The following is a 17,328-nucleotide window of genomic DNA, read 5'->3' as shown; positions in this document are numbered from 1 at the left end:
TGGACCTCATGGAGATCTACACCAGTTCTTTGCTTCCCAATCCTCCACACTTCTCTGGGGCTCTTCCATTAATCAATTCAGTGTTCTCATCTATCTATAACCCTGTCTTCTGATTTCTATTCCACTTGTAAACTTTTTATAGTTTTCCATTGTTTTACACATTTTACAGTATTTAAAAATCATATAAAAAGAGATTTCTGTATATAAAAATAATTAATGAGACCAAGGACTGAGGGTATAGTGGAAAGCACGAACCAGGGAGCCAGTCTGGGTAGAAGGATTGGACAATCGGGTGAGGCATAGGCAAGCAGTTTGGCCAGTGGGCTGAGGAGTCAGTGAGGAGCATGTTGCTCAGCCGTGCTCCCCAGTCCTGCACATCCTGGTACCCTGCATTCCTTACCCTGTTGTACACCCTCTTCAGACCAATTCCTGAGCTGCCCACCTTGCTTCCTTGGCTCCCTACATGGAGCCCTTCTAATCCATTAGCCCTGCCACCTTGGTTTTCGACAAATGTGCTGTGGTTCACTGGACCAAGTTGCATATTTAGACATGACTAATAAAGAACAGCAATCCGAAAGAGACATTAAACTGCAAATCTAAATGTGAAAAGAGTCATTTTAACTTCCTAACTTCTAAAGAAGTGAACCAGTATATTTATAACTTTCTAGAAAATTAACTTTCTATCTAAGTGCTATGAGTTTAGATATTCCTGATTTTGCTTACATAATATATGAAAGTAATCCTCATATTACTGTAAATCCATGGCTTTGGAGCTGTGCTCCAGCTCCGCTCCATCTCCAGGCAAAAATCTGCAACTCCACTGCTCCGGAGCTGCTCCGCACTCCAGCTCCGGGCTCTGCTCCAAAGCCCTGTGTAAATCTCTATGTCTCTTTAGCTATGGAGTCAACTGACACCTCCATAATAATAGGTTTCAGAGTAGCAGAGGGGTGATGATAATCAGAGCTTTTCTATAACTTTGCAATTCTTGGTATGATGCCTCTTGCATAAATATCATCCCATCAAAAATATGATCCGAAAATGATACCTGATGGAAACCCACTTGTCACAAGGTTTCAGATCTAACTTAGATTTCTGAAGTCACCTTGTTCCAAATCTTCTATGACTAAATTTATCACTGAATCATTCTTTTAAAATATTAAATGAAATATTTGAATACCCATGTGTACACTTCAGATTTCACTGGCATGAGTCACTTCTCCATTTGCATGTAAAGCAGGATTCACTTTAAACTATGTTTGATTTTTTTTCTCTTCATTTAATGTAAAATAGACATTGATGAGTGTCGTATCTCCCCGGACCTCTGTGGAAGTGGTACCTGTGTCAACACTCCAGGCAGCTTTGAATGTGAATGCTTTGAGGGCTATGAGAGTGGATTTATGATGATGAAGAATTGCATGGGTAAGCGTTGTCAGAATGTATTGCAGTCCTTCCATTTATTGTTTTGGAGCCTGATATTTTAAACTGTGTGCACTAATGCACACCTAATTAGTATCCATAGTTACTGTGACTGCATGTATAAATCAGGTCTGACCATGCACAGATGTGCAGTTAATGGTACAAATACCTGTATTGTGCATGCAGTTATGGTAATTGTCTACATGAATTAGGTATACAATTCCCTGCACACATTTTTGTACATGCACATATTAAGGAATCAGAGAAATATAAATCTGGAAGTGCCTTCATGAGGTCATCTAGTCCAGTACCCCACACTGAGGGAGGACCAAGTATCACTAGACCATCCCTGGCAGGTGTTTGTTTAAACTTAAAAACCTCCAATGATGGGGTTTCACAATCTTCCTTAAAATTCTATTTCAGTGCTTAACTATCCATATAGTTAGAAAGTTTTTTCTAATATCTAACCTAAATCTCCCTTGCAGCAGATTAAGCCTGTTATTTCTTGGCCTGCCTTCAGTGGACATAGGGAACTATTGATCACCATCCTCTTTATAACAGCCTTTAACATATTTAAAGACTGTTATCAGGTCCTCCCTCAGTCTTCTTTTCTCAAGACTAAATATGCCCAATTTTTTAAATCTTTCCTCAGGACAGGTTTTCTAAACATGTTATTAGTTTTGTTGCTCTTCTCTTGACTCTGTCCAATTATCCACATCTTTTCCAAAGTGTGGTGGCTACAACTGGATACAGTACTTGAGCTGAGGCCTCACCAGTGCCTACTGGAGTGGAACAATTACCTCCCATGTCTTACTTACAACATTGCTTTTAATTTTCCTGAGAATTATATTAGCCTTTTTCGCAATTGATTTTTATTTCCTAAGTAAAGTACTTAGCCCTTGTCTTTATTGAATTTCATCTTGCTGATTTCAGACCAATTCTCTAATTTGTCAAGGTTGTTTGAATTCTAATCCTGTCCTCAATGTGCTTGCAACCCCTCCCAGTTTGATGTCATCTGCAGACTTATAAGCATACTCTCCCCTCCATTATCCAAGTCATTAATGAAAATATTGAATACTAGTGGACCAAGGACTGTCTCCTGTTTTACCTCACTAGATACATCCTCCCGGTTTGAGAGCAAACCACTGATAACTACTCTTTGAGTACAGTCTTTCAACCAGCTATGCACCCACCTTATGGTAATTTCATCTAGGCCACATTTCTGGAGTTTGCTTATGAGAATGTCATGGAGGATTGTGTCAAAAGCCTTACTAAAATCAAAATAGACATCTACGGCTTCCCCCCACCCTCCATCCACTAGGCCACTAACCCTGTCAAAGAAGAAAATTAGGTTGGTTTGGTATGATTGTTCATGACAAATCCATGCTGTCTATTACTTATTACCCTATTGTTTTCTGGGTGCTTACAAATTGTTTGATAATTTGTTCCAGTATTTTTATAGGTATCCAAATTAGGCTGACTGGCTTATAATTCCCCTGGCCCTCTTCTTCTGTCCCCCTCCTCCCCCGCTCAAGATAGGTATTATGTTAGCCCTCATCTATCCTCTGGGAGTTCTCAAAGATAATTGGTAACAGTTCTGAAATTGCTTAAGCGCCATAGGATGAATTTCACCAGCTCCTGCCAATTTGAATCCATCTAACTTACCTAAGTATTCTGTAACCTGTTCCATCCATACACTGAATTTACCTAAATATGTTGTTTGGTTAATACTCTGATTGGTGAGCATTCAAACAGAAATTGTCTTTGCCTGCTTTCTGTTCCTTTCAGAATATCTCCTTCTGAATGATTGAACTTCATAGTTATTTCTTACAAAACAGGAGAGTAGAACTCATTCAAGAGCCATTACTGTACAATTTAATTGCTTACCATATTACAGGAGGTGGAGAAGAGCAGTAATTACTTCATTTTAGCGTCTTTGTGAGCCTCAGATTCTGAATTACCTCCTGATGCTGACAGTTGCTTTTCCCTTCTTTTCCCCTTCATTAAGTTCCTTAAATGCCTGTCATGTTTCCTTTCAGACATAGATGAATGTGAACGTAACCCTCTCCTTTGCAGAGGTGGCACTTGTGTGAACACAGAAGGCAGCTTTCAATGTGACTGTCCTTTGGGACATGAGCTATCACCATCACGTGAGGATTGTGTGGGTGAGTTTGTTACCTGAGGATGGCATGTACCTGTGGTATAAAAACTCCTTGTGACTGACAAGGTTGTGGCTCCAGGAATATCTATACATTCCTGTCCTTCCTTGTTTCTGAATTCCTTCAAATTGAAACCTCAGGGCCTGACACTGAAAAGTCCTCAGTACACTAAGCATCCATAGACTTCACTGGGAATTGAGGGTACAGAGCACCTTGCAGGAAATGTTCTGCACTTCACAGGAATGGATTTACAGAAATTATAAAAGAATCTTGTCAACTTTCAATTAAAATACATAAAAGCACAGAGTAAACTGCACAAAAATTGGTTCCTTTAGGAAATGTAGCTCTCCTCTCCATATACTTGGAGTACATTTTTGCTTTTTCACCTCTTCTATGAAATATCACTTGTTCAGTTGCAGTGTTGTTTTGTTACGTAGTTACTTACAGGGATAATTTAAAGTATAGTCTCTGTCCATGCTTCCTGAGTGACTCTGGCATTCCAGCAGCCATTTTTGGATGGCAAGTAATTGAACTGAGCAATTCTTCTTTTTCAGATATAAATGAATGCTCATTGAGTGATAATCTCTGCAGAAACGGCAAGTGTGTGAACATGATTGGAACATATCAGTGTTCCTGTAACCCCGGATACCAGACCACTCCAGACAGACAAGGCTGCACTGGCAAGTATTGAATGCCTCCACCTTCATACTTTTATGTCATCTCTCTTTACATTTAATTTCCTGTTAAAACCAGTCAGAGCCAGCTTTTGTCACTATCCAAAGCAGCAACTGTTGGGACCCTCTCTACTGCAAGAGTTATGAAAAGAGCAGATTGTTTCAATTTAAATATAGAGGAAAGAAGAGTGTGTTACCATGCTGCAAAACCTCTGCACAACAGTGTGAGGAAAAAGCATTCTCATGATACTAATCCAGTCAAATCTCAACGGATTTAGCTAAAGTCCAGATGGTGGTGTTCAATTTTATTCACTGATCAAAAACAGCAAAGGGTCCCATGTCACTGCTTTTGTTACTGATTTGCCCCTTTATCCCCTCCCCCATCACATGTGGTACATACAGTTTTTTTAAATACAGCACTGTCACTGTAAATACTTTGATAGGAGAGTCTTTCTGTGTTTTATAACTGCGATTCTGTAGTTTAACCTTTGTTTATAACACTACTGAGTTATAATAATTGGTAGTATGCATATACTGTTCGGTTATTTAACTGAAGGGTTTTGATACAAATTTGTGCTATGGTTCAATGTTTTCACCTAGAGGTCTTATTAGAGTTTCTGGAATTTTCTTTCTACAATGTCTTCTTGTACCTTGTTTCCTTTCAAGTTCTCATCTTTACTTTCTTTGAATATTAGAGCAAGAAAATCAACAAATATCAACACAAACAATGCCTAAAAACAGTCACTTGCTTCCATAGATAAAAATGAATCATGAAGGAGGGAGGGCTAACCAAACTGTAAATCAGTGATATAAAGTGAGAATAGAAATTCAAAATGAGCTCGTTTTTGAAAATAATTCCCTTGCTAAATAAAATGGCAAGCAAAGATGACTTCTCCTTATGAAAACAGAGTTGTCAAATAATGTAGTCCAAATATTATTTTTCCAGATATCGATGAATGTGTGATCATGAATGGAGGTTGTGACACCCACTGCACTAACTCAGAGGGCAGCTATGAATGTAGTTGCAGTGATGGCTATGCTCTCATGCCAGATGTGAGAACATGCGCAGGTAAGCGAGGGGATAAAACAACATTGTAGTATCTCCATGAGACTTCATTTTAAAAAATTCTTACACCATATCTTGCAGCAAAACAAAACATATTATTTTAGCAGATCCTTATCTGTATGTGCTGTACAGTGATCTACTTTCATTCCAGATATTGATGAATGTGAAAACAACCCAGATATCTGCGATGGTGGGCAGTGTACTAATATTCCGGGAGAATATCGTTGTCTTTGTTATGATGGCTTCATGGCTTCTATGGACATGAAAACCTGTATCGGTAAATACCTACAAGTTATATTTTAGCAGTTATGTTATTGTGTGTATTTCCTGATAAATCACTACATGCAGAATGAAATTGTGTAAGAAAAAATTGCTGAAATCAAAAATGTATAGTTTTGCTTAAGAAACAACCTTAATTGCTTTCCCCTGAAGAGAACATTTTTTTTAAAAGTCTTTAAAAATGAGATTAATCTAATTTGGGTCCATTAACACTAAAATACCTTACTCATAATCTAAGTATTACTGCACAGTATCACTACCGGGCAGAGGTAAGGCTGTTTGGGTGTTTTAACTCATCATTTCCATAATGTAACAGATTTGAATTTCCTGAAAGTGTAACCTTAACTCTGAACTTCCTGGGTTTGTAATGCTTGGTTTGGGATAATTACATCATCCCTTAATTTTTTTTACCCGTTCATAAATTACATACCGAAAACCTGTGAAGATTTAAGGGCACAAAGTTATTCACTTAAAATTTAGGTAATGCTGGAGTTAAGGTTGCCTATGTATTCCATTAACTGAACCACTGAAACTTATACTAAGCAATCATGAAGGATTTTGTAGTGAATTTATTTTTTCAGTTTGATTGAATTGTAACAATAAGGAAGATCATGATGGCATGTTTTGATATACAGAGTCCTAGTAGCCTTCATTTTATACATATGCTAGCCTTCCAAGAGAGGAAAATAGATGAAAAGTAGCACAAAGGGGAGGTGTCCTTGAACAGCAAATGATTCCTCTCCCCTTAACTTCAGAACCAATAAACTGTTATTTTTCTTCTTCATGCCTTTATCTTGTTGAGATGTTCAAATCCTTTTGGGTTCTTCACTGCAGTCCAAGTCCACTGAGCTGATCAGTGTTTTCCCAACCCAGTCAAAAGACAGGGTTGATCTCTTCAACAATTCCCTCTCATATATTGTTAGCTATGTTAGTGCTCATGAAAATAACTTTTCCCTCCACTATTCTCTTCTTGGAACAGAAAACCTCAGGTTAGAATGTTGTAGAGCAGCGGACTATGAGTCTGGGTTTCATACTTTGTTGACTGCATCATCCACTTTAAGAAGCTTGTGAAGCTGTTCCTGTTTCTTATTGTAGCCTATTACTGTTCTGCAACAAAGTACTAGTAGTTTGATCTTTAGAAATATTTGTAGCATTTTCTATTTACTTAATAGCATGTGGAGTGACCTGCAGTAATTAGTTGTGATTCTGATCTTACACCAGTATAAATCTGGGGTTACGCCAGTGAAGTAAAAACATTGATGTAAAATGGGTGTCAGAGCAGAATCGTGCCATGAGTGCACAATCTACAAGGTTGCAACTAGATCTGCAATTTGGAGGATGCTGTAGGTTTCAAAGTTAGCTAAACTTTGGGCTCAAGCTACAGTCTTGTAATGTAATTGAGAACCTACAGTTATAATTCATAATGTAGTAGAGAGCTCTAAACACAAAGCCTCGGTGTACACTAAATATATTCCTGTAGTCTAGTGGGTATTCTTAATGGAAAGATTTTATCATATATACAACTCTCTCATTCTAAGTGGGAGGAGTGGGTAGTCCTCAAAAGCAAACTTATCTTTCTCTTGGAACTTCAGGCCGTACCATACAAGCTGGTGATGATGAGACATGATATTGAGGTGTCTGCAAAAGGGGTCAGTAACAATATAACAGGGCGATCTGCTCCTTTAATAGCCCAGGAGGGAGGCAGGGAGCAGCTGACCCTACCCCAGAGAGAAGCCACACAGACAGGTGCTGGGAATCAGATGATGCAGCTGATCCACACCTCGGGATTGTCCCACACTCTCATCTGGAATATAAAGGAGAGCTCAGTCATGAGGGCGGCATGGGGAGAGTCAGGAGAGAGGATAATCTCTGGCAAACAGAACTGGAGACTGCAGGCAGGCAGGCAGGCAGGCCCCTGGGTTGGAAAGGGCCCTCCTAGCAACTGCCATAGAACCCCCCAGTCTGAACCTCTAACCAGATGGTTGCTAGTACTGCTTTTTGTATACTTTTCTCCCTTTGCTTGGGAAAACAATAAACAGGTCACTGAAGAAAGGGACTGAAACCTAACCAGGTATTAAATCTGTGTGGAAACCCTTTCTGAAGACCAAATAAGAAACCTTTGCCACAACCTTTGCCATGGGAGTGCCCTAGACATATTAGGGCCCCCTCTTCAAATCCTCTCTGATTGGGACTCCTCCACTGAGACCCTGGAAAATGCAGAAGAAGTCCTGCATTGAAGTCTCAACAGATCAGAACTACAGGGATACATCTGAAAATCCCTGGAAATCTTACCGGCCAGTTCACTTCCAACTTTCCTCCCACCACCCCTATTTAAAATTGTGCCTATTGTAATTTATACTTATTTTATTTCTTTCAAAACCAAAACAGAGAAATCACCAGCAATGCCTTTTTATTCTCACCATAGTAATTCCCTTCATTGGCATACCCTAGTGTTACCATTTCATTTAAAAGGAGGTATAAAAATATTGGGTAATATATTTGGAAAGTTCCATCTCCTCTACATTACTGTATTGTTTAGTAATATGAATCACAGCATCTTTATGAATTTCCTCATTTGACTATTTGCCATTTACCTGATTTTAATGCTTGTCCTAATATAGAGGATTTGCTGTACCTCATAGTTATAATCCAAATTTTATTCGGGGTAAATGCTTTCATTTAGATTTTACTTACGTTTCAATTATTATTTTAGTTTTATTTTTTTCTATTGACACTCTGAGGCCTAAAATAATTCTCACATATGTCATTCATCATTTTAAATGATGAACAAATCTGTGAAAATTGAAGTCAGTTTGCAGATAATTCAAGACTACAAATAGGGCTACATTTGTTACATAAATTGTTCTCTGAAAGAAAGTCTTAATAGCACTGCTACAATATGATGTTCATGTCTGAGTGTTTTTAAATTGATTTTACATTATTCTTTTAACAAATAATCAACTTCATAGTTAAATATTCAACTCTTTTATCCATTTTGAAAATGCTAATGTAATTGTGCAAGGGTATCATCCCTACCTCTTTAGAGAATTGCAGAAATGAAGTGAGGAATGGTTGAAACGTAGTATGTTGAAGATTAATATTAAATGTCAAATCTCAAGTAAACTATTTTACTAATAGAATTATTGATTATTTCTGACTTTGATTAAATTCACCTGAAGGGTGAAAATATTTCCCCAAAATAGATAATGCTATTAAATGGCTGTAATATTCAAGTAATAATTAAACTATATCTGCAGATGTGAATGAATGTGACTTGAATTCCAACATCTGTATGTTTGGAGAGTGTGAGAACACCAAGGGATCCTTCATTTGCCACTGTCAGCTAGGATATTCAGTCAAGAAGGGAACAACTGGATGCACAGGTACAGAATATTTCCAGCATTTGTGTTATGCATTATAATTGTTATATTTTATCTTCAAAGTTTTAGTCTTTGTCACAGTGGGCAGCTCCTAGATGGATTTCACAAATATATATATATATGTATATGTGTATGTATATTTCTGAGATGCGTACATGCATTAGTTTTAGAGAAAAAAATGTACATCAAGTAAATCTAAATAGCAAGAATAAGGTAAAAGGAGATAGAATAAAAGAAGGTAAAGAACAGAAATTGAAACCACATGCAGTTCTTTGATGAACCATCCTAGCAACTGTACAGTATTAAAATAAAACAGGCTCATATTCTACAAATCCAGTAGTGGAAGAAAATCCTTCCCCTGGCCACAGAGCAGCTACTATGCTACGCTGCTTTTGGATGCTATTTCAGCCTAATGACTCTCATCCTACTCTCTATGCGTTGTCATGCCGGAGGCTTCCATGACGCCGACCCATCTTACCCTCCATTTTTCTGCAGCTAAACATCATCCTTTCTACTGCAAATGGGGCCGTCCATAGCTGCATAGCAGGCAACTGGATATCTCCAAAACTGTGCTTCTTAGGAAAGTTGGCAATAGATACTAAATGGAAGCAAAGTTTTGATCACAAAAGAGGAGGGTTTCCCTGAGTTATTGTATCAAATAGAAATTTCAGTTTGTTTTTTTTACTTACCGTTTTTTGCAATGTTTGATTTTATTGTAGTATACAAAACTGACATTATTATGGTATATATAAAACTGAGAAACGGAGATCTTCTGGAATGTACATTTTTGTTACATTTGAATAATTTCTGTTTTTAAAGATACTTGTTTTTCTCCTATTTATCAATTATTTGAGTCTAACAAGAGTAACATATGGTCTTAGATCCTCACAAGTGCTATTAATAGGGACCATTTTACATATTTTTGTCTTTTTTTCTAGCGGAGTGTAGTAAATACTTTTCTGTATATTCCACAGCCATCACCCACTTCCAGGAACTAAAGATTTTTTTTCTATAACTTGCCCTTTAGGGATTTTTTGTGTAATTGTCAAATCCTTTTTATGAATAAGATTTGCATGTATGCTCAGAGCTCTGATGGGCACATTTTTAAACAAATACAAATAAATAACATTTGTGTAAGATTACATGAATATCAAATGAAAACCTGATATTGTAGGAAATAACAAACCCAGTTTTAATATGTATTTGCAGATAAAGAAAAACCTGGAAATAAAATAGACTATATACTTTCCAGTAACAAAAGCTATAGATATAAAACACCCTGCTTAAGTCATTATACAGTATTTTTATTTTGAAACTATGCAGTATGTTGGAAAAACATCACAGTCAAATTTCCAGTAGCCTTGGCATTGAACTTTTATTGATCAATTTGTTTTGCCTTTTTAGATGTGGATGAGTGTGAGATTGGTGCCCACAACTGTGACATGCATGCCTCATGTGTTAATGTCCCAGGAAGCTTCAAATGCAGCTGCAGAGAGGGATGGATGGGGAATGGCATTAAATGTATTGGTGAGTGTGTAATTACTGAAGCATTTGTTTGGCTGAAAATTTTTTAAATTGGACTTACTTGACTATTTGAAGAAAAATCATTTTATTCCTTTACATGTAAAGATCTATGGACAGACAGAGAAATAGGATTCTTGTATTTCATTTTATTTTTTGTTCTGTGAAGAAAAAAGTTTGCTTCCATCACAAACTCTTGTCTGTCTAGCAGTTTACTTTAAACAACTTAATAAGAAATGATTCAAGTCAGAATACTTATGTTGGCTTACAGTATTGGAAAGAAATGAAACACTTTAGTGCAGACATCTTTTGATGCATGTCCAGCATTTGTAAGCTAAATTCAATCAATTATAGAATGGAAGATGAATTTAATATTTTTCCAATGCTTAAGGGTAAATGTCAAGATATGTAAAATGTTAAGTTCATTAAAAACAAATGGAAGAAACAAAATGTTGTGCAATTCTGTACCAGTGACTCATAGAAGATCAGTTTCTATAAGCGAAAGGAAACTTAAAACCCATCTCTTATTGTTCTCTTTCTGTCTCTGCCATTGGTGCTGGGTCACCTTGGGCAAGTTACTTCAGCTCTCTGTGCATCAGTTTCCCCATCTGTAAAATGAGGCTAATGGTATTGACCTCTTTTGCAAAGCACTTTAAGATTTATGGGTGAAAATTGCTGTATAAGAACTAGGTATTATTTTATTTTATTATTTATTTAAAAGATAGGTCTTAGTATTATAAGACAGCACTGCATGCTAGATTTACAAAGGTTCTAGGCATCATTGGATGCAGATAAGCACTAAGCCTGATTTATAGAAGCCTCTTAATGAATTAGGCGCCTAAATTCCACTGATTTTTCACCCACGTGGGTGCTTTTGTAAATCTCGCTCATGTGACTATCAGTGTCTTATAGTGGCTAAATACCATTGTAAAACTGCCCCTAAAGCTCACTGCGGTTAAGCCATTACTGAGAAGAAGGGAAAGCCCCTCCCCTGCAAGCTTTTTTGTGCAAATTATTGTCTGAGGTTTCATTGCATCAGAAAGAATTGTTGTTCTTTGAGTTGTTGCAGATGTGTGCTCCAGTAGCCAGATACTTTTTTCCTGCAACAGTTCCCAACAAGGTGCACCCTGCTCCTCCTCAAGGCCCTTCCCTATATAAGAGCAGTGCCGCCCTGACTCCCCTTAGTTCCTTCTTACGGCCAGTAGCCTAAGTCAGAGCTCCTTGTGTAGTTCTCTCCTCATGGTTTATTACCTGCGTCACAGCTACTGGCTGGGACTTTGTAAGTGTTAATAGTTAGTAGGAGTCAGTACCTGTAGCATGGTATAGTGTTAGGTTAGTAGTGCGTATGCAGCAGTCTCCAGGTTTTAAGCACTGTTTTGATTCCAACTTCTCTAACAAAGTACCAAAATTCAAGTTAGTTAGGGTATGTGGCATTTGAACTGCAGTGGCTTGTGCTTGGAACCACTTCATTTATGCATATAAACTTTCTTGTAAGAGGAAAACTTTAAATTAAATCAATTGTATATTAACCAAGTATCTCCTACTGGTATATAGCATTGGTACAGGTGTCCTCCTCGCTATAGTAATCAACTTTGTGTTTTTTGGTGTGTATCAGCTAACAGATTAATTGCAAGTGCAGCATATTACCTGTTATAAATATACAGTTTTACTCTTTCTAATGTCTTGGTTTTCTTCTGCTCTACAGATCTTGATGAATGTTCTAATGGAACCCACAAATGTAGTGTGAATGCTCAATGTGTGAACACTCCTGGGTCATACCGTTGTGCCTGTGCTGAGGGATTCACTGGAGATGGATTCACTTGTTCTGGTAAGGAAGATCTACGAAGTTTCCTGTAAGGGTCGTTTGGATACTGATTTTTTCCATTTTTTAGAAGCTTTGCAAAATTAACTAACTCCCAAAGGTGGGGAGAAGATTGTAAGAGCCTCTTCCATACAAGATGCAGGTCAAGTTCCCTCCAGATCATTCAAGAAACTTGCTACTATGACCCACATACCTCCTGCGTGTGGGGTTCTGTCCCATCTAGTGGCACTGAGATCATGTAAAGAGAGAGATAAAATGAGTCTGCTCTACAGCCTTAATGAATAGCCAGTTGGCTTTTAGCTCATGCAGTAGAGGTTCATGCACTAAGTTTCAGAGGTCCCTGGTTCGATCCTGCCTGTCAATGACTGCAGTGTGTTGGTGTTACACTAGTAGAGACTCCTGGCTGTCACTTCAGCTTGTGTACCAAATCTGCAGGTGGCTGATTGGCTAGTGTTCTTGTCTACCCTACCCTCCTTCTCCTCCTCGCCCAGTCCCATCAGCCTGCTGTCACCATTAAACTCTCTAGCCAGGAGCACACACAGCTCCAGCTCCCCATTACACATCCTGTTCCTGTTGGCAGGATCCCTGTAGCAGGGGCTGCGGAGGGCAGCATCTGTTTTCCCTTCAATATGCCAGTTTGGGGAGAATTTGATCATTATCATATGAAAAGGGTTTTTTTTAAGTCAGGTTAGAATTGAAAAATATATCATGTTTGTTCCTTTGCATTTGCTAATAGTTGGCTTTGAATTTCTGTTTTAAGAATGAACTTTTTCTCATATGGTAACTGAAAATCATCTGAAGTGTTGAAGATATCCTGATTTTATATATAAACACTGATGAGATTCTGTGTTTGTATGATTACAGTTTTGTCACCCCTTCCATGCACAATATAGATCTGCAGTAACATCTGTTTTCTCTTAAGTACTAGCGTATTTTGTCCTGCCATGAGTGCAGGGGACTGGACTAGATGACATCTCGAGGTCTCTTCCAGTCCTATGATTCTATGATGTGTGTTCAGTGACTTTTTTGTGAATACATCTAGAATATGCAATAACAGCTAGAAAGTAATGTTACTGCATGCTATACTTTTCAACTAACCTAAATATAGACCCAGATTTACTTCCATCCTAAGTAGACACTGTCTTCTTTCTGTATATTATGGTCAATTGTTGACTTCATAAGTGCAAAATCATTAAAATATTATTTTAATTGTAGTAGATGTAGTTGTAGTTGATAAATATGTGGTTTTAAATCAATATTCCCCCCCTTCTGTTTATATGCTTTATTCTGGGTCATTCTCATATATTTTAAAAACTAGTATTTTAATATTTTGTTTTCATAATTTTGAGAGCTAAGCATTAATGAATAGAACTAATAATTCGGATTTAGTATCTGGGTTTACTTAGTCTGGGTCATCTGAGTCATTTTTCATGTGGTTACACTGACTGCACTCTTGAACAACATTCCGATATATATGAAATGTTTATAAATCTAAATGATGCTAGCAAAACAGTAACATTTTAGAGGCCAAATATTGAAAGAGCACCTGCAAAAATTAGCGTACTATGATATATGCCCTGAAATGACAGTTTAAACCCACAGACCCCACTGGTATTCAATTTGTATATGCAAATAGTGTTTGTGTATGTATCATTTGCTCACACAGTTAATAGGGTTAAAAATTGTGTGGAAAAGGCAATTTACATTTGCATAAATAGATTTTCATTTTGAAAATTTGCCTTTAGAAGTGTCTTATTCAGAAATATTTCATCAGTGTATTTTATGATACACATTTATGACTTCAGAAATAAAATATTCACCTTATTGTTTGTCAGAACTTGCCACTGTTGGGTCTGGAAAACTTACATTGGTTCAAAATTAGATACTGTATGGGAAAATCGATTAATGAAAATGTGAGTACATGGAGACCCAATGGGGTAAAAGATATTGGAAATAGTTGATACCTTTTGTTTTTCTACATTCTTTTATATTCTGTCTTTGAATGGTGTATCTGCTTTGCTTTATAACAACAAATGTTGAACAGAATTTATTTGAATGATGAATGGGAAGAAACAGACTCATACTTGGATTATAAAATATATCACAGAAATTTAATAGCTGCTTACCTCTTCTCCGGCAGATATTGATGAGTGTGCAGAAAATGTTAATCTATGTGAGAACGGACAGTGCCTGAATGTCCCTGGTGCATATCGATGTGAGTGTGAAATGGGATTCACTCCGGCTTCAGACAGCAAATCTTGCCAAGGTAAGTTACCAGTACTTCAACCTTGTTTTCTGAGTTTGGATTGGCTGCTGTGAAGGAAACCACAAGAAATGCTGGAAGAACCTCAACCTGGAAGCAGAATACACATAACATGCTTCATATGCTTCTCCAGCAAGGATTATGTTGCTGCATGAATTATGGTGAAGGTAGCTTTCATCTCTTATGAAGTTTTCCTGGTCTTGAGCCAAGAAACCTGGACTAGAGGTTTGGCTCAACAAGTTTGTTTTCCTTATTCATTTCTCTTGTTTTTGTCTAAGTGAACACTTTGTGGAAAAACTCTGCTGACCACTGTTCTATTTAATACATTTATACAGGAAATATAAACTATACTGATCACCACTCTATTTAATAAATGTATACAGAAAATTTGAACTATGCTGTTCACTACTTTGTTTAAGTTACAACAATCCTAAAATTTCTCTTTGGAATTTTTCTTCTACCCACTTTCTCTCTGTCATATGTACTCTATTGTCTGAGACATAACTTTTAGCTGACAGTGATTCCACTCCATGTAGTGGTCTGATGTCATCTCTCACTTACTATTACAGAAGTGTATGCGGACTCTGTTCTAGACTGATTTCTGTGTACTGAGTGCTCCAAAACTTTTTAGATCTTGTTTTAAAACACAAACATGTTAGTAGAACCTCATGACATCTTGGAAAGTGTAAACCTCTTGAAGAGACATCTAAAGCCAGATTTTTAAATGCATTCTCTAAAATTGCACCCACAATTTTGCACATGCAGAGCCCCATATATACGTACATAAATCAACTTTTTCAGCAAACATGTGCTACTGAATATTATTTTTGTATTCCGTTTAAAGTATTTTAATAAATTATACTAAGGTTAGGCCTTAAAATAGGTTGTCAATTTCAACTTTAATTTTAAATGGGTATATTTTAAAATATAAACCTGTATTTAATTTAAATTAAATTCATTTTTATTTTTAATTTTCAATTTTTATTCACCCTGAAGCACACGGGCAGACATATTAAAACAGCCTGGATTTGCTTTAATTTGCCTTCTCCATTTTCCAGGTGTTTATGAAACTGGTTGGAGCCTATGTCCATGTCTCCAGTTTGCTCTTGGAGAGTGTGTCTACATGGTAGCTAGACACTTCCGGCTGGTCCATGCCAGCCGACACAGGCTTGTGTGGCTGTATAAACTTCCTGGCTCAGCTTGGAGCCTGGGCTCTAGGACCCTGTGAGGTGGGAGGGCCAAACCCAGAAATCTACATAGCAATGAAACAGCCCTGCAGCTTTAGCCCCATGAACCTGAGTCAGCGGGCACAGGCCAGCTGCAAGTGTCCAGCTGCTGTGTAGACATATCCATAGTGTTTCTGGAAAGATGGGAACACTATGGGTATGTCAGTTCAGGAACTAGGGAGTGGTTAGCCTTCTGCTCTCTACTTGGTGTACTTTGCATTCTTTCAAGGGGAGTTTGGTGAACTTTACACACATGCTTACCTACATGTGGAAACTAGGAGCATGGCAAATGATCAATCCCTATAATTTGTATTTGTTTAACGATGTGCTTTTTTTTTTCTTTTTTTGTATATTTCTAAAAAGCCATTTAATAGTATTTTGATTTTAAAACTTTCTTTTTCATTTGGAATCTGGGGGATTCATTCCTGATAGCACAACTTTTCTTGCCAAATAGAAATACTGAACGTTCACTTTATATCGGAAGATTATTATAACAAATATGACAGGAATAAAAGATGTACTGTCTTTAAAGCTACTCCTCAAAAATTCCTATGTTTTAACTTTTAAAGTATACAAGCAGTGCATCTGATTTTTCCAGAAATTCTATTAGTGTTTTATGTGTTTTGAGTGTTTTTAGTTGTGCTTCAGATAGTGGGCACTACTATTGTGATGATTTATAACTAATTGCTCTTCCTCTATTCCTTCAGATATTGATGAATGCACCTTCCAGAACATTTGTGTTTTTGGAACCTGCAATAACTTACCAGGCATGTTTCACTGTATCTGCGATGATGGCTATGAACTGGATAGAACTGGAGGAAACTGTACAGGTATAGCCAATTCCATACAGAAATGTGGCAGGTCTTTCAAAGAGGTGTTTAATGTACCAGTTCATCTATTTTTCCATTTTCCCTACTGGATGAACATGGTAAAATCAGTTGATGACTAAATGGGTACATTTTAAACTATTTTTAAACTCTTTTTAACTATGTACAATTAAAAGATTCAAGCTCAAAGAATAGTATTTAAGAAAACAAGTACCAAAAAAAAAAGTTTTTCTCCTATGCTTTCATCTATATTCCAGACTTAGTCATCCTTTCCTTCAACCTACATACTTCTCCCGAGCAGAATTTTTTGTTAGCATGTATGTGTAAAACTTCATATGTGTGTATGTTTGTGCATTTTTAATAAGAATAAAAGAGTATGAATATGGTAGTTCTTAAGTATTCATATACAATTTAATTAAGATACTAGCTGGATTTATTATAAAGATTCAGAAAATATCTCTGGTAGTGGATCTCAATCCTGGCTGAGCTGTTTCAGCAATCCTTCTTTCAATTTAGTACTTGTTCTCTGTTCGATAAGTGCCGGATGTGGACAAATGTGCACTAAGGAAGTAAAGTTTTTTTTAAAATGTTCACTATTAATTAAATGTATGGAACGTAATTCTATAAACATACATGGTGCTTTGCAGACATACAATTAAACATGATCCATGAGGCTCGTCTATTTCAGTTTAGAT

At 37.1% G+C, this 17,328-nt stretch overlaps 1 protein-coding gene across 1 annotated transcript in view; it reads left to right on the top strand.

Moving 5' to 3' along the window:
* Positions 1–17,328, top strand: part of FBN2 (fibrillin 2) — a 247,169-nt gene that overhangs the window by 149,527 nt on the left and 80,314 nt on the right. The window contains exons 26-35 of the mRNA XM_038402837.2: positions 1,291–1,419; positions 3,456–3,581; positions 4,130–4,255; positions 5,196–5,318; positions 5,467–5,592; positions 8,852–8,977; positions 10,379–10,501; positions 12,201–12,323; positions 14,458–14,583; positions 16,514–16,636. Of these exons, the coding sequence (XP_038258765.1) occupies positions 1,291–1,419; positions 3,456–3,581; positions 4,130–4,255; positions 5,196–5,318; positions 5,467–5,592; positions 8,852–8,977; positions 10,379–10,501; positions 12,201–12,323; positions 14,458–14,583; positions 16,514–16,636 (1,251 nt within the window). The remainder of the gene's footprint in view (positions 1–1,290; positions 1,420–3,455; positions 3,582–4,129; positions 4,256–5,195; positions 5,319–5,466; positions 5,593–8,851; positions 8,978–10,378; positions 10,502–12,200; positions 12,324–14,457; positions 14,584–16,513; positions 16,637–17,328) is intronic.

This window comes from Dermochelys coriacea, chromosome 5 (genome assembly GCF_009764565.3).
Source record: "Dermochelys coriacea isolate rDerCor1 chromosome 5, rDerCor1.pri.v4, whole genome shotgun sequence".
Classification (NCBI taxonomy): Eukaryota; Metazoa; Chordata; order Testudines; family Dermochelyidae; genus Dermochelys; species Dermochelys coriacea.
Note: the sequence above shows the minus strand (reverse complement) of the source record. Positions and strands in the feature narration are given on the sequence as shown.